The sequence below is a fragment of the Argiope bruennichi genome, chromosome 4 (assembly GCF_947563725.1).
Source record: "Argiope bruennichi chromosome 4, qqArgBrue1.1, whole genome shotgun sequence".
NCBI classification, from domain to species: domain Eukaryota; kingdom Metazoa; phylum Arthropoda; class Arachnida; order Araneae; family Araneidae; genus Argiope; species Argiope bruennichi.
In genome coordinates this window covers 77,065,692-77,091,292 of record NC_079154.1, presented here as the reverse complement: position 1 = coordinate 77,091,292, position 25,601 = coordinate 77,065,692, and the positions used below count along the sequence as shown (strand labels likewise).

Here is a 25,601-nt window from a genome sequence, read left to right as displayed (position 1 = left end):
GGAAAAAATTATGGTTAATGTTTTACTGTTTTAATTATTTCAACCAGTTAATTTTCATATTAAGTCCTAAATAACTAAATAAAGTGATTAAAATAATAAAACTTTAGTCAGATTTTTTCTAGTTTAAATTGCTTCTCACTAGCCGATATCCAGAATGCTAAGATGCAATTTTGTCCTGCCCCCCCCAAAAAAAATATGATAAGAATACAGAGAATTCAGGAATTTTTTAAGTATCATTTATGATGATGCGAATAAGATTTCTTTTGGCTTAAAATTATTCTGATAGAATATTTATGTTTCGATTAAATTTATTCAACTATTATAAAATGGAAATGAAAAATGAAACTGCAAGCGAAAAGTGTGTTAATTTTTATAAATCCAAGATAATATCTGACATGAAATTCTTGGTGAATTAATAGAAATTATCAGTGATCATTAAAATCAAAAGTCTTCTAAAATATTAAAATGTTTTTTCTTGTTGGGAAGATTAAAAATAACATAATTTAAAATATAATGTAAAGTTTAGAACTTTTCTATATCGAGTGTTTTTTTTTTAAATAACTTTTCTGCTGATATGTAATTTTTTATTTACTAAATACAGAATTGAATAAAAATAAAATAATAATTTTCGAAAAAGTTTTTCTTTGTAAGAACTAAAATTTTTATGCTTAACTATAGTTTTAATATTAAAGCCATATATAGCATTTCTCTTTTATCTTCTCATATATAAAAAAAGATTTCGAGATTTTTTATGAATTTCCATGTTTTAGAACTTATTGAGTCCTAAAAACACATTTTTAAACAATTTAAAAAACATTAATCGTTCAAATAAAATGAAAAAAAAAAAAACGTGTTTTAGAAATAAAAGGTATATTATTCTCTTGAGATAGTAATTACAGCCCCAAGAGATAATCCCTGATGATTCCTGCCCACGCGGTGGTTCTAACCCTCAGCTAAGATTTCTGCAGTAAATTGGAATGGGTATTATTCATCGTTCACATTTGTGTATTATTGTTGTTGTTGTTTCTTATGGCACTTGCTATGGACAAGCCCACTGTTACGAAGACAGCGATTTTAAGCCGGTGGGGAGCGTCTCTTGTTTTTATAGTAGCGCCATCTAGGGCCAAGAGAACGACTTAGCTACATACACGTCACAACCCTTTTTACGGGGCGGACTTCATTCACGCATTTCATTCACTCATCCAATGCCAATGATGATGGGGGTTTTTGGAAGCGCCTAGGCTCGGCGGCCTTTCATCTTCTGCTCAGCTGAAATGGTTATTAAAACAGACAAATTATGTTGAGCATTAACTGGGGTAGATATAAATAACAGTTTAGTTAGATTTTTAATTATTGTGTGCATTTATATGACATGGGACGACACGATACACAGAACAAAAAAAAGAAAAAAAAGAGCTATTTACTATGAGGTGTTTTGATTGTCCTAATGAGTAATCACTCATCCACAGATCGTAATTTAGACCTCAATCAGAGAACGATCACCCCTGATCTAGTACCCCCAGGGGTATTACTCTCGACATGGATGACTTTGTGACCACGACAGATTTATACGCGCGTCAGCCACCAAGCACGCGGGGAATCTTCGGCCGGCGGGGTTCGAACTCACAACCAAAGGGACGCAAATCCAACTCTCTACCAACCAGGTTATGTGTGTTTATGACGCTTTCTGAACCCAGATCCTGCATGCGGTTTCGGCGATTTTCTCCCTCTCGACGTGGTTTACAATACCACATTTCATTGCAATTTTTGTTCCTCTACATCCTATTAGCAATTCTCTGAATTAGTCGGTTCAATTAAAAAACATCCTGTAGAAAGATAAAGTATTATAAATGTGAAGAATTTAATCTGAAGCATTTGATAAATATCGGCGTTTTAGATTTCGTAGGTCTGAACCCATCATTTTTAGGGTTATATCTGTCCGTGAGTGTTATTTGTTAAACGTCAATATAGGTAAAGAGGAATTTAGGGACAGTCTGCAAACACGATAATTTTAAAAAAATTCAACAAACTAGTAGTTTAAAACTTTCTCATTTAAATTAAAATTTCTTTTAAATTTTAGATAAACTCTAATAATGTGAAGTTTGATTATAAGTCAGTCCATGTTCATATGAAAGCTATTTAAAAAAAGGCATAAGTAGTAGGTATCAATTTTTATATCTATTTGAGTGACAGTATACATATTCCATATTCTTCACTTTATGATGATACTTAACACATGCTGTATTGCGGAATCATACGAGAATATCGAAGACCAAATATTTGATGTAAATGAGTTGTAGTGTTCTCATTGATATGAAAAGACAATAAATAAATGAATAAATAAAGGCAGGTTTTTCCCCCCTTTCAGCAGATTCTGTTAAAAATATAACAAAGATCTATGAATTTTGTTTAGCCTCATATATCCAAATTTATACATTTAACTGGTCGCATTTGTGAATAATATATTGATAAGCACAATAACAACAGAATGACAACAGAATTCTTGTTTCTAAATTTAATTGGCAATTACATTTCTGGTAATGGCTAATTTCATCCACCAACCTCTACCTCTCTGAGTTACAGGGCTGGTTATTAAATAGGCAAAGTAAACAACTGCTTAATGGCCTATAATATCAGAGAGCCACAGAATATCGTTATATCATTTGCGATAGTTACTGAGTATGTAAATTTTATATTCTCATTTAATTTATAATGGTCTTGCATTCGAATTTATTCAAATTAAATAAATTCGAATTTATTCGTTTAAATGTTAGAGCATTTTTTCATATTCCTAATTGATTATCTTTTATAAATTTTATATTGTTATTTTGATTAAAATTTTTTTAAAATGTTGCTTTTTAATTTAAAAAGGCATGATTCTATAATTAAACAGTATTAAGAACACATTAATTTTTTTACTATTTTTTTAAAATTGCTTTTAAAATTGAACCTTGAATATTTTTACAAACGAAATACGGAAACCAAGTCTCACGAAAGGCATGCATACTTAAATGTTTTTGTCAATTTATCAGTATTTGCTACATAAAACTCATATATAAAGAATGAAAAGAAACATGAAACGTACCTGATGTAGAAAGCTAGAGAGGTGAAAAGGAGGGTCCAGAGACTTGCATTGCTAAGGACTCCTAGAGGGGCTTAATTCAACCTAGATGAGTCATCAGTTCCATATGAGCAAGGATCAGTTGACTGATTTCATATCGATGAATATTATCTAAGATTTACAAGCTATCTGTGATTTGGATGTGATGACTGCACATTAAATTTCATTAGTCTAACCATCATTCTTTTTGAACAATAATGGTAATAAGCAAATACATATAGCTACCAAAATATTTTTTTATAGTTCAGCGTGGTTTAAGAAGATTCATCAAAATATTCAAATCAAGCTGTTTTGCGATTAAAATATTTTCTCTAGTAATCTTTGTTTACGTCGAAATATTTTTTAAAAAAATCACAAAATTGGAAGTCAAAAGTTGATTCTTTTATCATCTAAATTGTTTCCTAGTTCTTTTTAGTCCTTACTCAAAAACAATAAAATATTGCATATTGAAGCAAGCACAGATACAGGTTTTATTGATATCGCATAATTCATCATTTATTACCAAATGTATTAATTCTGCTTTTATTCTTAAAAAACTTTCTTTGGAGACAGAAATGTTAAAATTATTGATTAAGAAATATTAATTTATGTGATTTGTATTAATTAATTTGTGTAATTAAAAACAAAAGGTAGTTATGAAATCGAATATCTGAATATTTCTTAAATTATTTCTTTATTTATTTTTGAGAGGCTGTGGTAAATTGACGTCTGTTTACATTGCGATGTAAGAACGAAATGGCAGAAATTATTTCCTTCAGTGATTTTACACTGAGTTTTCGATTGGGATTCCTTTGACACGTTTAGACCTAGGAAAGGAAATTTTAAGTATCTTTAAAAGAAAGTTGTAGCCATTAGGGACTTTTACCCTTCGCTCGGAGCTTCGGAAAATGATTAATTCATCATTTTTCTAGAACACTTGGTAAAAATAATTAAATAAAAAGCCGGAATTGGATCAGGTAATAAGAGAACATTTTGAAATGATGCTAATATGGACTAAATTAAGATAAAAATTAGGAAATTAATTAGGATTTAAATTAGATTGAGAGATATCATTACATATCTACTATATCGATATTTAAAACTACATTTTTATCTATATCTATATTTATATTTAAAACTACACCTATATCTATATCTATGTATATATACTAACGTTTCATGAGATCTATTTAATAGGTTGTTTTCCTATCAGGAATCTACTTAAAGAAAGGAAGAAATCGAAACCCTATGCACAAAATGTCCCCTATTTGCTATGTAATACTCCCTAGCAAAAAAATCAAATTTTATTTATCTGTTTCTTTATGTTGATGTAATTGTTTTAATTGCATTCGAGCAGACAAACAAACAAATTTCCCCAAAACAGATTCAATTTAAATTTTAACAGAAGTCTATAAATTGGATATACAAACCACGTATCATTTTTTATAGGTTTTCATCAGAGCGGGTTTTAGCTATCTTGTTCACCGACACAATTCCAAAAATATGTTTTTCGTACTAAAAGAAGGTTGAAAGGAGGAGTACATGGAAAACTCGAGGTCATTTATTTTATTTTATTTATTTATTTATTAGATGATTAAAATACTTGGTAAGACAGATTTTTAAAAAATGTAAAGAAACAGTTGCAAGCGAACATCCTAATCACGTAACCAACATAACTGCACGTGCTAATAAACGCAGATCTCCATCATTTAATGCGGAAGCAACTGTCATTGTCTAAAGCTGAGTGGTGACGTAATTCCTCTTCTCCTCTTGTGAAATGCGAAAAGGATTCCAGATTTAATTGACGCATTACCAGTATGCGTCGCGTAAATCAAATTGATTCCATTAACTTCTAAATCTTTCTATTTACACCAGACTTCAATTATAATCTTTGGAAGCAGGAGTGCATTTTAATGAGAGTAGTAGAACAAAAAAGGTAATAAACTCGCATTGTGTGCTGATTTATATGAGCAAGGTTAAGGCATTCGCTTGGAATATTGAGATTTAAGATAGTTGTTTGTGAGACAATTTTTTATAAATCTGATTTACGGATATTTATAATTATGAAAGATATTCGAAAATAAAGCTTTTATGATTTTCACTTTTTTACCTTTTTTTAAATATCTATATATTTAAAATGACTGATATCCCCTCCCTAAAAAATAGGCTTAAGCCACAAACACTGTATCGATTTTCTTAATTTTTAATTTCTCATCTACGAAGTATATATAAAAAAACATTTTAATGGTAAAAAAAAAAAATCGAATTCGAGAGTTTGATGAATGACACGTTTCAAACTTTCCTAATTTAAAAGAAGAAAAAAATAATTTTTGGAATTATGTCTGCCTGTCTGTCTGTGAACACAATAACTCAAAAATGCGCTGAGCTAGGAGGATGAAATCTGTTAAATATATCTTTGACTAAATTTATAGATTTTTATCAAATTTTGAACGAAATCTATTCAGAGGAAATTTGTCTTTCTAGCTGTTCGAAGATTGTCTCTCCGGAGTACAATTGAACTTGTTTACTATAAAACGTAGAGAGCTAGATAGATAAAATTTGGTATACATGTTTAGCATCTAAAATAAAGATTTTTATCAAATTTTAAATAAACCTATCAAAGGCCATCTGTTGGCCTGCACTTTCTCATACATGACATATAAATGCAGTACCTTAAATCAATGAAATGTGGAACATGATTTTGTGACTACAATTTTTGTCTTGAGAAAAACTTTGGTCCCAAATGGTTGAAAAAAAAAAAAAAAGGCTTTCTAAATTCATATTTGCACGATAGATTCAACTGAAAAGCTAGTTCACGCCAAAGATCTATATTTCGTTACTATTGTTCGCCAATGCTATGCTAGTTATTTACGACCTTCTCCAGATACACAACGCTATGCAGGGGGTAGGGAATAAGAATTTATTGAAGAGTATGTTAGAAAGTGTTGGAGAGATTACTACTATTGGTTACTTTCTCGTATATGAATTATACAAACAGAAAATATTGCAGTTATCAAAAAAAAAAAAAAAAAAAAAAAATCGATCACGAGATTTTTTTCTCTACGTTTCAGACTTCCCTGAGAAAGAAAAACCCATTTTTTAACACTATATCTGTCAATTTTCAAAAACGCAAATTGAACTATTTTAAGGCGAATTATGTTTTTCAGTACAAAACATTAACCAAATAAGTTATTATTTTTTTCGTCATTAATTTTTAAACTGTTGTTACTTTTGTTTTCTTGTATGCGAAATACACAAAAGAGAAAGTGCTATAATCCTAAAAAAAATATTTTCACCACGAAATTTTGAACACATCTCCACATTTAGATATCCCTTGTCCGAAAAACACATTTTTGTAATTTTTTTTCTGAATACGATAATCAAAAACGCTTTGGGCTTGGCGGATGAAATCTGGTATATGGTTTTTATCCAAAATGTATAGATTTCTATTAAATTTTCAACGAAATTCATTCAGACGATGCCTGTCCGAATATAAACTAAGAGATAACTACAAAACTTTTAACGTTAAATTAATAAAATTTAGTACACATGTTTAGAATCTAAAATATAGATTGCTATTTAATTTGTACTATTTCAATCAAAGGATATCCGTTTGTTGGCCCGTGCTCTCAAAAAATGTAAAGGCCATAACTAAAATATACAGTGATTTAAATATATAAAATTTGCGACTTCAATTGTAGTTCTGTTAGAAATTTTAATTTTAAATTGTCGAAAAGAGGAATCCAAAATACACATTCGGTCTTTCTGTTACTTTTATATTTACCGCATCTCAGTGGTTAATTGTCAAAAAATATTACCAAAGATCGCACTCAAATGCACTCTTTCCTAACGGCATACTATTAATTTTAAAATACAAAAGTACATTTTTTAGAGCGTACGCGAGGAAATTTCGGAGAGACCACTCTTGCTTGGTTTTTTTTTATTTGAAAATTCATGAATCCTAAGCGATTCATCAATTATTACCTGTATTAGTTATATATAGTTTTGAAAGATATTGTAAAATCAGATTTTGAATGGTAGTTCAGTTTCAGTAATTTTACCGATTTCGCCATTAGCATGCATAGTTAACCAATCAGACTGATCCTCTATTATTTCGCAAAGTTAAAACAATATTTTACATCTGCGTGGTATTCAACCAATATCTTGTGTTCATAACAAAATTGTAATTCTTATAAAAGGTATAATTGTATTCTTGTAATTGTATTTGTAATAATTGTATATAAATATAATAGCTGGTCTTACCTTCATAAGACAAGTTCAAAATTAGACAAAGATCTATAGCTTCCGTGTAAAAATCATATATCAAAACTCATTCACATAGTTTTTTTGTAGTTTTTGAGTTATTTTTTTTTCATATACAAATGAAAAGACAGACAAACAGATTGATGAAAATGGTATATGAATAGATACTGGTATACGAATATGGTTCAAAATTTGACTTAGGTCTCAAATAGTTATTATATAATTTTCATTTAATTTGATCATTTGATTATTAAACTCATAGGCACAAGGATGACTTGTGAAACTCCAAGACATCTAAAAGATAGGTTTCATTCAAAATTCGATAGAAATCTGCAATTTCGAGATAAAATTTGTATGCGAAATTTTATTTACCTAGAAAGTGCTGAGTTTTGAAATTGATATGTTCATTCACAAGGCAATCGACAAAAAAAAAAAAAAAAAAAAAAAACTATAGAGATAATTCTGAAAATAGTTATCCCTAGGATGTCAGAAACAAAAAAGTTTGAAATGTCGAACTCATTTTTTCTTCTTTTTTCTTTTTTGAAGATTATAATATTTTCTGTACGTGTACTTCCTATATTACAGAGGTAATTTTGAAAATAACTAACTCTAGAATGTATAAACAAAAAAGTTCGAAAATGTTGAAGTCGATTTTTTTTTCTTTTTTTGACAATTATAATATTTTCTGTATTATACTTCCTATACGAGAAAGAAAAAAGAAATGCCAGTACGAGGAAAGAAATGAATTGTATCATTATTTAAGTTTCAGATAACTCTCTACTAAGACAAGACAGTCATTGAGATCATAGTAATGGAGTCACATAAATCCTATAAATATTTCAAAATATGACAAACTGTGAATACCTCCATAATAAAAAGCAACGGATATAGTACAACATTACAGTTTCACACTTTAAATAATAGATGGCAGCACCAAGCTATTTCGCAATTCTGCCGGTATTTTCGATGGCCGTCTATTATTGTATTTGTTGTGAGAGTGTCAGTTGACAGTCATCAAAACCGCGTGGTCGTTGAACGGAATGGAGTACGGTAAATCCTTGTCCGCTCTTGCGCTTTTTATGTGGATTATATTCGTTGTGATATCACAAAATGAAGGAAAAGTCGACGAAGCTCATCCTTTTACTAATCATCGAGTTACTGCTGTGAGTATTCAATTCGATTTAATATTGATACTTTGACAATTAAAACTGTTTTCTCAAAGCAGATATGCTATTTTAAAATTTATAGATAATAATATATGCAAAACAATTTATCGTGAAGATTTCATTGTTGTTATCCGTCTCTTAATAAAACGATAAATTCTTAAGCAAGTAATATGAGTATGTGTTCATTTATGTATTGTTTGTGCTATTCTCAAACTAATTAATCGAAAGAAATCATAACAAAACTCACGCGATTAGTTTCAAATGATTTAATGAAATTGAAAAGAATTTATTAGATATGAAATGAAATTTCAATGAAATATCGTGAATTCTATTATAAAAAGTTTAAAAAGTAACACGATTATTTTAATAATTAAAAAAAACTATAATAATTTTTTGAGTAAAAATGGTTGAAATTACCCTTATCTTAGAGCTGTCCTTTTAACATTTTTTGATATTAGAAGTTTGCTATCTGTACTAATTATGAAGATGAATGTATTTGTATCTGTGTGTGTCGATTGGTGCTCTATAGACCAGATCGTTTGACCTACAGACAATAAATTTCGCATATACATATTTTTTGGATGGTAGGAAAGCCCACTTCGGAGTGTTTTTAATTTTTAATTATAAATTTAATTAATTAAAAATTAAGCTGATCTTTGAAGTTTTTCCGAGGTAGTTTTCTAAAATATTAATCCACAAAAATGAAATTCATGCTGTTTTAAATTAATTTTTAAAACAATGTCTCTTTAATGATACCACATTTAATAATCGTGCAATTTTTCTCTGCCTCTTAGTAATTTAAATTTTGTTTTACCTATTTTCAGCAATAGAAAATTAGGAAATCAATATTTAATCGCATGATTTTCTTCCATTATTGAAAGTAAACTAAGAATTCTGTTTAATATCCGTGCCATTTACAAGACGAGTAAAAAAGATGAAATTACAACACCACGAAATTTAGAAGACAGATAAATCGTTTATTTACGTTTTTAATAGCTCTATGATGTTATGGGGCTGGTCTCTATTAGGGAGGTGCGTGTATTCAATGAAGAGAATATATTTACGGCAATTTAAATAGCACAAATTTAATACGTGACAATTTGGCGGAATCCTGGAAATGAAAATATATCTAACCAATTTAATTTGTTTTAATTGCATTCTATTATATAATGTTTTGGCGAATTAGCTGGTCGCCATGGCGACAAGTTCATGAAGAATAGAGCGAGGGAAATTATCCTACAGTCTTTTCCCACCAATATGACAAAAATTATGCTTAAACTATGTTGTATATCTTGTGTCTTTCATATATTTTAAGATAAACTACGTAAACGCGGAAGCTTGTTTTTTTCCCAACTTGTCACTTCTCCAAAAATATCAATAGTTAAATTGAAGAAAATTTTTTACCCCGCAGGTAATAATATATTTTTTAAAGCTAGTCCAAAAATGTATGACGGTAATTAAATATTGTATTTACAGAGTTTCAGTTTCAGAAATTAGACTAGATTCTTTTTTTGTTTATAATTTGGTCGTTAAGATTAACAAAAATTTGTATTCGACAAAACAGAGTAAATACACCTATCTGAATGGGTAAAAAATAAAAATTCAGCTCATGCCTTTAGCGTTAAAAGAATAAAGTATCGAACGAATAAAAGAATTATTACTCATCATGGGAGAGATTACATCATGAATTTTTTTGAAAATGTTATTACATTTTATACATTTTTTTTTTTCATGACTGTTATATCAAAAAAATTTGCTTGTTTTTCTCAGTTGTTATGAAAATGAAAATAATTTTTTTTCTTATTTTTGTGTATGAGATATACGATAAGTTCTTTATGTTATATATCACGTTTTGCAAGAGCAATAGGATCAAATACACACATACATCCATGATGTAATAATTATTAAATCACCCTTTTTTATTAGACTTCTTAAAATATGAAATATAAGTAAAATTATTTTTTATTGTCATGTTTTCATAACGATGTCAATTATATCTTCCATTAAAGGAGATAAAAAAAATCATTGAATAAAGAATCATTCAAAGATGAATTTCTTTTTAAAATTAGAAACTTATATCAATAAAAGAAATTAAAGATTTTCAAATGTTCTCAGCTGAGCTGCCATTTTATGACTTTGTTTTAAAACAGAATATAAGCCTCGAATATCCGAACCTATATGAACTGGTCTCTGTTAACCGAGCCGGTATCAGAAAATCAAAATATGTTTTGCGTTTTTTAACAAAATCATCAAATTTTCTAGCGAAGCATATTAAAGTTGGCCTTGGAGTCGGTTTTCGGGATGCGAAAGCTTGTAAAGGGCAACCTGGAGATGATCTTTGCTAAATCAAGAAGTTATTTAGAGGGGGAAAAAGTGCAAAACTTACTCGCTAGCACTTTAATAGTGATGTGAGCAAATTCCATGCATTTTTCGTTGAATTATCATCAACTTAGGTTCTCTCAATTTGCTCTCTAAAATATTTTTAAATATAAGCTTTCACAAAGGTTCTCTGTTTTTTTTAGAATATCCTCAAAGTATCATTAGAAAAATGTGAAGAAAATAGTGAAAATAAGTTATATAAAGACGTGTGCTAACTAATAAAAAGAGTTTATTAAAACGTTAATTCGCTGTAGAACTTAATGGTTTATTTTTATAATTTCAAATATGCTATTTTAAAGACTCTTCCTGGAAGTAAATCATGGCTAAAAACTTAATTTCTATTAACAGAGATTTCAACAGAGAAAAATAAGTTATATTAAGATATGTGATAACTAATGAAAGGGTTTATTAAAAAGTTAATTCGTTGTAGAACTTGGGGACTTATATTTACAATTTTAAATATGACATTTAAAAAAAATCTTGTTTTTGTGAAAAGAAATCATGATTTAAAACTTAGTTTCTATTTAAAGAATTTTCAATTATCCGAACTGATTACAGTCCCAGTCAGATCGGATAATGGAGGCTCTATTATAATAGCAAATCAATATTCATTAATTTCTAAAGCTCTTATAATTACCGTTAGTTAAGATTTAGTTTTTATCTCTAATAACAAACTATATCCAACGTTTTACTACCATCCATTTTAATAAGGAAATAGAGTTAAATGGAGCAGACTTTAATCCTCCTTTCTTATATGGCAGGTAATAAGCAGAGTTTATCCTATCCTATCCCATCCCAGAGTTTATCACCTTGTGAAGTGGGGTGGAACATAAATTTATCCCCCCCCCCCTCTTCATCTTTGTGAGGATAAGGAACTAACTTACTTTAAGTCTTTTCAAAGCAATTACTTGCCATATAAGAAAGATTTTTTTTTGTCTTTCTTATATATATTTATAATCTTTCTTTTAAACTAAACTTACATTGTCAAGTTAAAAAGTACAGAGGAAAGCTTTGTTTTATACTCATTTTATAAAATTAATCCTCCTAGAGCAGGACTCTTATATATCTATTTTCATCTCAAAAGTAGATGATTTTCAACTGAAGGAAATTGGAATTGATATTTGTACAATATTAGTAGTTAACGTAATTAAAAAAAATCTCTTACATTTAGAGCTTCTTATTTTAGAAAACCTTAATATAATTGAAGCTTCTTCTAGCATATTTTATCAATATCCGTATGATAAATTATTATACTAATATAATGCATAATTAATAACCAACTGGTCAACGTCAAATATTGGTTGCGCTTAATTTCAGTTATATCTGTTATGCACAGCTTGATCCTCTCAATAAAATATTTCTAAGCATCAAATGGTGGTAGACATTGAAGCTGTGTTATTTTAATAGGCTTACAATTGCTTTCTTTATTAAGTGCAAGAACTATTTTAACGGAGTAAAATCTCTTGACTTCATAGAACTGTTCAAAACTTAATTTTCCGGTAATCTATCTTCAAAATGCACGTTGCCTTTTGCAATATTTTAACTTCCCTTTCTTATTTTTCATGTAAACTCGCAGATAATAAGCAGAATGGTCCTTCCTTAGCTTTCAACAATGAAAGAAAATCTTGCGGTTAAATGTTTGACGGAACTAAAAAAATGGTATTGAATTACTTTGAAACAATGAAATTTATTATCAAAAATCATGTAAAATACATTTTAAAAAATTTCAAAATTGTGAGGGAAAATTACACGTCTACTAAATTGATATCGTTAAAAAGATAACTTTTTTTGGTAAAATTTACCTATTACATAGTGTAAAAATTACTTTTGTACTGTAATAGTTTTAAAGGTTATGACGGGAAAAAGCTCAACATTCTTCTTATTTTGTAATTAATTTAAATTTCAAAAAAAAAATGCTCCGAGATGTACATTTCAATTTTACAAAATATATTTGTGTCAATATTAATTCCAGATTAGGTGGTATATCCTATAGAACAACAACATACACATATTCTCCTTTATTAGTGGATCCCCCTCTCTGGGGGATATTTCAAAAATGTGGATGAGAAACTACCGGCATGGTAGTTGTTTCTCATCCTCCTGGTGGATACAGAAATGACATGAAGTTAGCTATCTGCTCATGTGATGGAACGTGTCTCCTTTGGGTATAGTACAAGGAACCTATAATACAAGGAACTCCTCTCCTTGTACTATAGTTGGTGATGGTTCTTAGGATTCAACATAGTTCCCATCTATGCTGTCCTTTTTTCCGGCCATTCAGATTTATCCAAATGCCTTCTGGTGGGATGGAGTAACTAACCTTTTGTAGTTATTAATAGTAGAGATGTTTATTAAGCAGCGAAAATGGTTCTCCCATCGAGTTCCTCGTGTGCTTCTATAACATGTCTCATTTTGTGTTGAGCTACTTTGTATAGGAAAAAGAATCGAATATCGAAATTCCGGTTATAACTGGTTGCATCCAGATATTGTTGTAAATCTATTATTTTGATGTTTTGACCACATACCGAATTTCAATCGTCTTCTTTTTTTGTATTTTTGAGTTATCTTTTCACAATGCTGAAGTTAGTGACTAGTTAATCCTTTTACTTGTTGGTACCAGAATCAGACACATATAGTAATTAAATATTTCAAATTCCAATTATTTAGCATTTTGCTTTTTGAATTATTATGTTAAAAAGGGGCACAACTATGGGCAAACTGAAATTTGTCAAATATTATCCAAAGTCTGAAGAAATCTACGATTATGATTTAAACAACGCACTACAAAACAATTGACAATTTAGCAAATATCATACGTCTAATTTAATAAACTAACAGCCAGAATTTTGAAAACATAAATTTTTTTTAAAATTTCAAGATTGACTTTTTTAATACTAATTTCCATTCTCCTATAAAAAGAAAAGATAAAAATAAATAAAAAGAAGTTTCGCTTTTTTCAATGTAATGGGGCAGCAACGGATAGCGTGTTGTTTTCTAAAATTTGTCAACACTGCAGAACAATTACAACTATTATAATCATCAAATTGAATAATTTACTAGCAGTATAATGAACGTTATTTAAAAAAAATCAAGCAAAGCAAGTTTCTGCCAATTCATTTTTGTATTATTTAAAGTTTTTACATTGCCTAAAGTTTAGTTAAAAGTGTTTAATTAGAATAATCGTTCATTTGAGCATTCTCCAGATTCGACTGAAACAGCGAAATTATACATGTTCTTGTCACAATATTTTATAAAAAGAATGTGAAACAAAGCTTATTTTGTGAATTTAATTCTAAATTCTTCTGGTTTATTACTGTAATAATTCATTTTTACTAATTTATATATAGAGGACGCATAAAGAAAGTATTACAATTTTTCAAAATATTCAGCCAAAGAATTTAGAAGTTCTCAATTGTTTCTGTGTGTCAGTAGTGGATTTCCGACTAGGTAGGCTATGCTGCTGTCTAGGGCTGATAAACTGAAAAAGGCCACAGAACGGGATATTAAAAGATTTTATCTTCTAACTTACCAAATAGATAAATTGGTGAAGAAAAGTGCAAATTCTATGAAATATAAAATATTGTCAAGTAGATACTTTAGTGTGGAACGCAATGACACACACAAGAAGTAGAGCTAAACCAATTTATTAACTCAACTCAGAACTGAGAACACAGTGACTGACAAATCTTCTGCTTTTATACTAGCAGGGAAAGTTCCAGAATACTTTTCTGGGGACAGTAAGAAAAGTCCAGAACACTTGTCTGGTAAACTAAAGAAATGGCCAGAATCTTCTGGAACATGAAATAAAGGAAAACATAAAATCAAGGAAATAATTTTTTTACACAAGTTGTGAATCGCATTGCCTATAGGGGGATTCGAACTTACAATCTCTTGATCATGAGATCAGTGCTATGACCATTCGGCCATGGAGAGTCGACTGCCTCTTTTCAATGCGGCAACATTAGAATATTTATAAATATCGAACCTCTGCTGCAATAATATTTTGTAAAACATGGATTCCGGGCAGCCTATAGTCAAAACAGATAAATTAAAACAAAATACATTTTCACAAATAAAATCACCAATTTATTAAAAGAGAGGGAGTGCCTCGTAATACATATTGCCTAGGACCACAAGATACTTAAATACTTGGGCACGTGATGAAGGCAGTAAATAAAATAATGAAAAGTATTTTTTTAAATATATTTGAAAGTTTATTAAAATTAAACACAATACGACAGAAAAATTTGGCATCATTAAAAACAAAACAAAACGAATGTTTAGAATTTTGAAATGGTGTAAAATGGCTTTTGTGCAATAATATCCCTCGAAGTTATTAAGGAAAAACAACTAATATTTTGATTAATTAATAAGGCGAATAAAATTTCGGAAAAATCCTTTCAAAATGAATATTTTCTTCCCTAGAAATAATACTTGCCAAATTTGATAACGCAATAACCCATAACTGTCATGACAACTCAACTATCTATCAACTAGCTCAACAGCAAGCATTTTGAATCATCGTTTTTGTTTTCGTCATACACGTCAAATATCGATAATATGTCCTGCTTATAAATTATCATATTAACATTGTGATTCATATGGTTTACACATAATTAATTTTAACTATTGATGATAAATGATATCCTCGTGTAGGTGTATTACAGAAAGTGATGGGCAAAGTATTTCCCATTTTCATTTCAAATTTTCCACATTGTTAGTGAATATTATAATGATCTCGTAATTTCAGATTCTGCGTCAGAAATACCTTTGAATCATTATCTAAAACCGCAGCGAAAAATTTCGTAGAAAGTCAAGATCATTATGAGATTACTTTTTATTGCGGTTAAGATATATCTCGAGAATTCTCCATTATCTTTAAAAGGCAACTCGCAGATTCGTGAGGTTGAAGTTGACTACTTAAGGTCAGAAGCTAGTCACAAATATATGGAAATGGCTTTAGGCTCTATTCTATTTTTTTTCTCTCTCCCCCCCCTTTAAACAGCAGAGATATTTCATTTTTTTTCATCTGGGATCAAAGGGGTAGACTTACCACCAATTGTATTATATGCTGGCCATTCAACTGGCTCTCTCCTTTTCAAAATTTATGTCTCGAAGATATCACCTTGAGGTCACTTGAAACTCATTTATAGTACAATACCATCTCCGTTTGTACAATGCATACTCGTAAAATTAGCATATGTAAAAAAAATGTGCATCTATTGTAAATAATGTCTAGACAACTTGTGAGATATAAATGCAAATATTGATAGGAAATTGTTATTCATTTTCGAAAAAAAGGAAAAGTCACAAAATTTATTTAGTGCTGCTTGGCTTAACACCTAAAATTTTAAAATTATTCATTAGTGGTCGAATGATGTAATTAAAGAAGACGTAATTTTTAATTCTTCTCTGCCTAATGAATCATTGTTACACACTTTCATCCTTTTAAATCATAGGAAGTACATTTATCCTATTTATTGTCAATGACTGATTTAGGCGTTTTTGAAATATTATGAAACCTCTTTTTTTTTAGGGAATTTGGTCCCACATTTCTATAAAATTAACATGCTTATTATTTATCTTAAATAAAATATTTATTTCAGTAACTTTGTAAAAAATGTTAAATTATTGAGTTTCAACCACATTTTCACCCAGTATCATTTAATCAGATACTCAGTGCGTTTATAAACACATTAAAAGTCCCACAGGGGGCCACCTCAGAAATGAGGATCAGGATCTTCCGGTGTGGTGGTTGGTTCTCGCCATCCTGGTGGGTACAGAAATGTTGACGGTTGGTTACTTCCTATCGATGATGGGATGTGCTTCCCACAGGAAGGGTTGTTCCGTGATCGGTGATGGTCCTTAGGACTTAATTTCCGCCTATGCTGATGTAGCGGTTCGTTCATTCAAATTTTTCCGTGTGCCTCAGGGTGAATCGGAGTAGTCAATTTATGATAAACACATCAATAGTTAAGTGACGTAATAAAACAGATAGAGACTAGGATAATTATACTTTAGAAAGTCTATATATCCTTATTGTTCATACAATTTATATTTTTTCAAATCTATATTTTTCATCCCATGCTTTTTAGCAATTTTGAACTTTTTCTGCTCATTGAGTACATGAACGTCCCTAATAAAATTATGCAATTTTCCGTGCTGTCCAACATGTAATTACTCTTTGTTGGCGCCATGCTCATGTTTTTAGAGGCGTAAAGGAGGTAAAATGAGAGTAGAATAATTTTATTTTTCTTCTGGCGTTCAAAAAATTGACGCTCCAACTATCCCAATTCCATTTCCAAATATTCCGCTATTTTCAATCAATTTTTAAAAATTCAAATATAATTTATAACTATTACATTCTACTAGTCGAAATATTTAATCTACTTTAAGATTCAATCACATCAATCTCTCATGCCCTTCTGGTAATGTTACGTTATTTTCTTCAAGATTTTTCACTTTTCTTTTATTTCGAAGTGTAGGAAACTTTTTATATGCGAGAACTTTGTATAATTTACTTTTAATAATATCTTTTAAAACTGTTTGATTTCTTTTATTAATTGGTACAATTTCCTCTCATATTGTAGCCCTTTCATATTTTTAAACCACCCATTTAACGTATCATACGTTTTTATAATGACAATTCTAAGATTTTATTTTACTTGATAAATCTGCTAGTTTTTATTGAAGTGAATTTTATCGTTTTTTTTATATTGATTCCAAAATTATATTCGTAAAAACGTGTCAAAGAACGTTTCTCAGTTTTGATAAACTACAGAATTTTCACTTCTTTTTTTTAACTTCTTAGGATCTGAAATTCAATCTTTTTTACTTTCTGATATAAAAAAGAAAAAGGTATAAAACAGAAGTATAAAGAGATAAAGTATTGTAGTCATCAAAGATTAAAAGTCGGGATTTTGATGATTCTTCACGTATCAGACCTCTTAGAGTCCGAAGAACAAAATTTTGGCATTATGTGTGCCTGCAAATACGAATAACTCAAAAATTCTTTGAGTTATACGGATGAAATTTAGTATAGGATCTTAACATTCAATTTGCCGATTTCTGTCAGAGTTTGAGCTGTCTGAATTCGATTCAAAGAAAATGTGTCTGACCAGCTGTCTGATTACTAATGGGCACGATAATAACGAAGCTTAAAAGAATAGATTAGTGTCACTTGGTATACAGGTTTGGCATCTATAATGTAGATTCATATCTAATTCAATCAAATGAACGACTGTTTGTATTTTTGTATGCATATAAATGCGATATTTCAAAAATATAACAACACAGATAAATGAAATTTGGCATTTTATCTTGTTTTTAAATTTATAGTTCTGTCCTTCAGTAAATCAAGAAAAAGGAGTCCAAGATTCATATTCGTTTTCCTCCACTATCCTATGAAGCACAAAACTCTCAAGTCCGGGCCTCTGAAAATAAAAATTTGAGCACATGAGGAGCTCACGGGCTTGCACATGGCCCATAATTTTATGTCTGATAGAAAGGAGATATCATTTTTGCTAGAGTTCATGTGAGGAAATTTCATGAAACCTCTTACGCTGGTTTTTCATGTTAACTTTTACTGCCATACTTGCATCTGAATACAAAATTTAGAAAAACTGGATTTTGAATATTTAATTAAATATTCAAGAACATTTGAATATCACGTTTCCTGAATAATTATGAATGTAGATATAAATTACAAAATCTGCACGAAACTAAACATATTTCGACAAAAAATAGTTGCAACCAAAGATATTTTCAAAAAATGTGGTTATTTTAATGCGCATTAACATTCCGTTGAATCCACTTTACATCTTGTTCCATAAAAATTTATCGAGAATTTTTTTTAATTTTATAATTATTGAAATATTGTTTTTCTCATATTGTAAAATTATATAATTCTTTTTATAGCTTACGCGAAACATTTTTCATTTTCTCAACTGTAAAAAAAAATATTTATATCAAAACGCAGACGATTATTTTAAAAAATGTAAATGCATTCCGAAAAATTGTAATTCAACGAAAAACTCTTTTTGTGAAAGTTGTTTCATAACGCAAAAAGCTGTGTTTTTGAATTGGTGAAATAATTATGGTTTTTTTGTATAAATTATGCGTTTCGTTTTTGTTATTATTCCATTATTCATTTTTTTCCATTCATCTAGAGATCTTTTTAATGACTTGAATAAATTTTAATTTTTGAAAACGCTCTTGACTTTCATTTTTGATGCTTCATTTGCAGTATATTTAGTATTAATAGTTGATATTAAGATATTTACGCGTGTTATTAAATCAGATTTAAATCAAGGAAGTATTAAATATCATAAATTAAAGAACGCTTTTAAGTTGTCTTTAATTTGTTTCTTAAGTTAAAATTTGACGAATTAAAGTTTCCAGAGTTAGTCAAAAAACTTCATATCACTTCCAAGACCAAATATATTTGCTTAAGTTCTAGTTTGAGAAGTTCAAGAAATTTGTATGTACATGCGCCAAACAGTGACACCATGATTATTATTTATACGAGAACTTTAGAGTAGCAATTAATGAATTACAAATATTATTAAGCATTTTATTAATATAATAATGTTAATTGAATAATTAATTTATTTGTCCTAAAACCATTTAAAAGGTTGAATATAAGAACTCATACACTATTCGACATAAAAGTATATGTATTTTGCTTTTTTCTTACATATGTGTCGAACAAATTAACGCGGACGAAGCCATATGTATTGTAATTAAGTTGTAATGAAAAGCTGAGAGCAGAATTATTACATAGGAATAACTACTTTTCCCAATTAAAAGATTTGATATACTTTCAAATGGCATTTTACAGTAAGTCCTCACTTGCAATGAAATTAAATTTTAATTGGTTAATAAATTCTGCTTTCTATCTAGGAAAGCTTCAATTTGTAGTTTGTCAAGATAATAAAAAATATAAATTTAGTTTGTCATGCTAATAGGCTTTGATAGGCTTAGATGACTTTTAGCGCGTACATCGTCTAGCTTTAAAAGATCAAAAATATCAAATTCTCTCCTCACATTAGACATCTTCGCGGCCTAGATAGCATAACAGTATGAGAAAAAAATTCATAGTTCAATTTTTAAAACTCCTGATTATACATAAGAAAGAACTGCAATATTCATTAATGATCAATTATGCGACAATTAATAATTCATCTCTTGCAACATTTACACACCATTTTTCTTCATCAGTATCATCAAGATTTGTAAACTTTTAATACTTGGAAGAAAAATTTATCCTGTTTTCTTCGATTTTCTCGGGAAGATGCTAAACTTGGAGGTTCGCCAAAATCTCTACTTCGAATCTTTTGTCGATTACCACATTTTCTCTTTGGATATTTGGTACACGAGAAAATAATTGAAAAGATACTGCTTATTTCGGAATAAAGCAAAATTCTTATTCGCTGGAACTCAAAAATTTTTTCTATTCAATTACCGTGAATAAATCTTATATAATTTAATTTAAGAAAAGTGAATGTGCAACTACAACAAAGACTTCACCGAAAAAGCCCCGTTCTGGTTTTATGAGCAATTAGCTTTATTCAGCGCTTGGTGGTCTACTTTCCGTAGCTAATTGAGGTGACTCAGGAGCGGTAATTATGTAACTGCTTAATGATCTGCTTTTTATACCGTCGTCATTTGGAAAGTAATTGCGAACAAGATTCGTGGAAATGACTTCTATGTGATATTAAACCTAATAATTACCAGATCACAAGTTTATTTGGATTTTGGTGGGTTGAGAGATCGAGGAAAAAAAATATTGGATAGAAATAGTACTTGAAATGACTGTCATTTCACGTGATGTGTTCCGTCCTATTCCAAGAAGTTTATTATTGCGATTTTTAATAGACCATCATTACATTCTCGAATTTGAAAAAGGAAATGAAAGAGAGAATCTTATAATAATAATAAAAAAAGAAACCGACTTCGAGATTTTAATAAATATCTTTTTCTCAGTCCGAAAAAATCTATTTTCTAAATTGTGTCCAGTATTCGGTCGGTCGGTCTTCAAACATAATAACCCAAATATATATTGAGCTACAAGTAAAAAAAAGAGAAAAGGATAAGATTTGAAGAATAAAATTTGATATAATATATTTACATCAAAATCTGTCGATCACAATCTAATTTTGGATGCAATCCATTAGACGAAAGGTTTTTTTTATTTGCCGTTAAATTTCCAGAAAATTTGTTTCTAAAGAATTGTTTTTGTGACTTTTACTATTTATAGAATATGGGTATTTTAATAGCACCAATGTAGATGATTAAACTTGAAAAAAAAATACCCCAAAGTACAAATCTTTTTTTTTTTCCTCTTCCCCCATAACTTTTCAAAAAGATAGTTTCAAAATAATTACCTTGCAGTCTTATAGTATGATCGCCTTCATAGGATCAATGCAAAAAGTTAAAATAGTAAAAGTTGGTGCAAAATATAATATTTATTCTCCTTTGATTTTTTTTCCATCTTTTGTTTCGAAAAAAAAACATTTTTTTTTTCATTGTTTCTGACAATTTATTTTGTTTGTTTTACTGTTATTACTCGGATTTTATATAAATTTCCCTTTTCTTTGTCTGGAACTAGGTTAGAGATTAAAAAAATCTTTTCATTCTAATTACGTAGAAATCGGCTCAATGTACAAAATCAGCTGTAGTTGTCTCTTTAAAACTTTCGTTCTATTTCCAAATTTCCTGCTTTGTTTTTATTGAATTTGTCATCTGATATCGTAAACAAAACTTTCTCTCCAGATGCAGTCACTGAACCATCCACCTGTTTTGCAATTTCAACGCAGGAAAGAAAACATTCATGTAACGTAATAATCTTAGTTCTCTTTCTGGGTGTCCACTCTATTCTTTTATTTGTTTCATTGCTTCTTGACTAAATATTAGAAATATTTACAAAAATTCCAAATGTATATTAAAACGTTTAACAAAATTTCCAACTTACAATTGGATTACATAAAAAACAGTCTTCTTTCTACAGAAAAAAGCAAATAATGACTTGTTCCAATTTTAAATATGATTTCAGCTTCTGCTAGCAGTTATTAATATTTGATTGGTTCCCAGAACAAGAACAGTGATTTGTGAGGAGTTAGAAATTACATTCCACTTTATCACTGTCTTTGTTATTCATATTAAAGTAAGAAATAATTTTTTTGTATTACAAATATTTGAATTTTGCTTTTTGTATTGAAATCAGCATAAAATTCTCTTTAAAATGATATGTAAGTCTTTGCATTTTGTGAAATTTAACATTTTCTACAAGCATACAAAATTAGAAAACATAACGATTTTCAAAAGTGTCCACAATTTTGGCCACCACTGTATGTGGATAGACACACCTTTTATAAATGGATTACAATTAAAATTCGATACATATCTATAAGTATAGCGATAATCACATATTAAATTTCATCCACCCAACTCAAAGCATCTTTTAAATATCGTATTCAAGAGACAGATTAATTCCAAAATTTTGTTTTTCGTTTTGACGGATGTCTGAAACGATGGGAATTGCCAAAATTATGAGATATAATTTTTTAACGATTACAATATTTTCTCTCTGTACATTTAGCATATGAGAAAACAAAAATAATAACTTATTAAAATTTAACAATTCAAAAAATAATAACTGATTTCTTTAATAAGTCGTATTTTAAAGCTTAATCTGCCTTAAAATGATTCAGATCCTCTTTCTGAAAATTGGCAAACGTATTTCTAAATTCGAGAACTGGAGCAATGCAGATGTTTTCTACCTTTTTACTTCCTAATTCTATTTTAGAAAATCTCCAGTCCGTAAAATAGAATATGTTCTACAGACTTCTCTTTCTAAACTATTCTAAAACTGGCATGAATGGTTTCCCAAAACCTTTCTCGCATACTCTTTAATAGAGTTGTTATCCTCCATTCCCCCCCCCCCAAATTGTGGACCTTGGGTAAGGCAGAGAACGCCTTGCATGGTATTGGCTTATAATAGTTAAGAAATATTAATTTGTGCTATGAATTTTGCATTTTTATTGAATCTATCATGTTATCTTTGGCTAGTTTTTTTGGCGATTTATCCTCTAGTCTGCTGTTAATAGTATTGGAAAATCGAATTTGTATCTTAGAGACATTTTTCACAACCGATTGAAGCCAAAATTTAGCACAGAACAATAACTGTAGTCACAAACTTACCGATCAAATTTGATATGTTTAAGTCATTGAGTTTACATATTTCCGAAAGAATTGACCGACAGAGGGTTTATATTTTGTTAGATATGTCTTAAAATTATGCTAAATTATTTACCGAATTTTATCCATTTAGCTTACTTGGTTTTGCAGTTATCGTATTAATTTATATTCGAACAGTTGGCTGACTGCAATCAAATTTGGTGAAGACCGTGTACCTCAAAGTGTTTTGGAGTTATCTTTGTCACAGAGAGATCTGTTGACAGACAGATATAAGGCCAAAAATATGATTTTGAAAATCAGGGGGTCTAAAACATGAAGGTTTTTCAAAATCTCGTTCTCGAATTTTTTGTCGATTGTAATATATTCTCTATATTTCGTATACGGGAAAGTAAAAAAAAAAAGAATCTCTACAGAAAAGTACTACAAATTTCCCTCAACAATCTTCATCTAAAAAGCATCCAAAAATAGATAAAATCTCATTAAAAAATAAAATAACTCGCAAAATGGCGCCGAGACAGACTCGGTTGCAACCCCCAATAACATTGCAGACACGACCGCTATCATATAAACAGCGGCAACGGGCCATGCAATTTAATACAGCTGTTAAAAAAAAGAAAACAAAAAGTCAGCCTTGGTCAAGGTGAAAATAAAAGCAGGTCGATAACTTAAAGAGTTTTGTTCGTTTTGCAAAATAGGCAAGTCAATCCAGTTTTGCATGTCAGTAGACGACTCAGCTAACATCACTTTATTTTTGTTAGCAACATAATTAAATGTTGAATGTTGTTTTTTTAAGTTACTGAAAGATCCTGTGATTGATTGGAGAATTATACATTGACGTCCGACTACTATGCGAAATGAAAGTTGAAAACTCAATAGTAAAGTGTAAAAATGCGATGAAAGTTTTGTCTCTTGTTGAAAACTTGGTGTCATAATAATGTTTTAGGATTGATTCGTCTTTTAATTATTTTTAAAAATGTATTCTTAAGTTAAGTATTGCAATGATAGCCAGTATCCAAAAATGTATTTAATACGGTTGAAACACGTACATAATACTTTAATAATATTTACTCGCTAAATATTATTAAAGTAATGAAGTAATGAGTTATTAAAGTAATGAAAAGTACTGTTGCTAAAACAAAGAAAAGAAATCGATAAAAGTCTAATTAATGATTCGAAAAGCCCTTCTGAGTGAATAACTATCTGTTAAATTGACTTAGCTTGTTTAGTTTATTAACGTCCCGTTGTAAAGCAACGCCAGGGCTATTTCGGGACGGGCCTCATAATTTAATTTCTATATAATCTGAACCATGGTCAGATGACAAGGACGACACTTGAGTTGTCGACGAGTGTCGACAAGACGACACCGATTCTTGCGTATCGATTTAATGGCGTTGGCGAACAAAAACTATGGAATATCGATCTTTGTTATGATTCTAATATGCGATTTATTGTGTCTTTTTTTATTTCCTTTTAGCAGTTACTCGCTACTATGCGATTAATACACAAGTACCAGAAAATCGAATATGTACTTTGGACGCTTGTTTTTTAAACGATTTAAGCAAATATTTGACATGAAACTACAATTGTAGTTGCTAGACTGATGAAATGTATATTTGGTTTTAAGACCAAATTTGTAGATTTCTGTCAAAATTTAAGTAAATTCCTTTCAGAGGTTATCTGTCTGTTCGGCTGATAGAATACAAAATAACACGATAACTATCGAGCAGAAAAAGCAAGATGGATCAAATTCGGTACATAGATTTAGCATCTAAAATGTAGTTCATAGCAAAATTGGGACTAAGCCCATCAAAGGATTGAACGTCTATTGTTCTTTACTCTGCATGCACGCGATAGTTCAAAAAAGCAGTGACTTAAATATATCAAATTTGGTATGTGACTACAAAATAATACTGTGTCAAATTTTGGTTTCGATCAATTAGGAAAAAAACGCGTTTAAAATACAAATTCATCTTTATTAGATTATGCAAAAAAGTTTCGGAGAAATAAATCCCTTTGATTTCTTTTAAAATGCATTTGTTTGGCCATTCTTCCACGAATTTATTTCGCATTTAATGTATCTACTGTCCCAGTTGAATTTGCTACATCATCTAAAATTTATACAGAACAAACCGGAATTGCATCCGTCTGTGAACTGATTGCCATCAGACAATACCACTTGAGAAAATACAGAATGATAAATAACTCGGCGAGAAGAGGATAATGCATTCAGTCGCACCATGAGCTTCCTGGACAGTTGATAAGCAAAGAAGTAGGTGGGCGGTGATAAAGCGCTGGGTGTGGGCTTTCTCACTTTGTTACCCAACAATTTTAAATGGAAATTTATTACTTACGTGCATATTTGAAATCGTTTACTGAAGGTTCTGCGTAGGATGACTTAATTACTAAAAAGTAATTACCACATGATTTTCAAAGTTGCTATTGAAATTAAAGCGAATTAGGCCGGATTAGGTAATTTTATGCTGACTGAAAAATCG

The 25,601-nt window shown here is 29.7% G+C and overlaps 2 protein-coding genes across 2 annotated transcripts in view; one reads left to right on the top strand and one right to left on the bottom strand.

The window, feature by feature from the left end:
- The window catches only part of LOC129966874 (uncharacterized), a 47,492-nt gene that overhangs the window by 13,454 nt on the left and 8,437 nt on the right, over positions 1-25,601 (bottom strand). The window lies entirely within an intron of this gene.
- LOC129966876 (WAP four-disulfide core domain protein 1-like) overlaps positions 8,372-25,601 on the top strand; it is a 65,217-nt gene continuing 47,987 nt past the window's right edge. Inside the window, exon 1 of the mRNA XM_056081480.1 lies at positions 8,372-8,526. Within this exon, the coding sequence (XP_055937455.1) occupies positions 8,404-8,526 (123 nt within the window). The 5' untranslated portion in view covers positions 8,372-8,403. The remainder of the gene's footprint in view (positions 8,527-25,601) is intronic.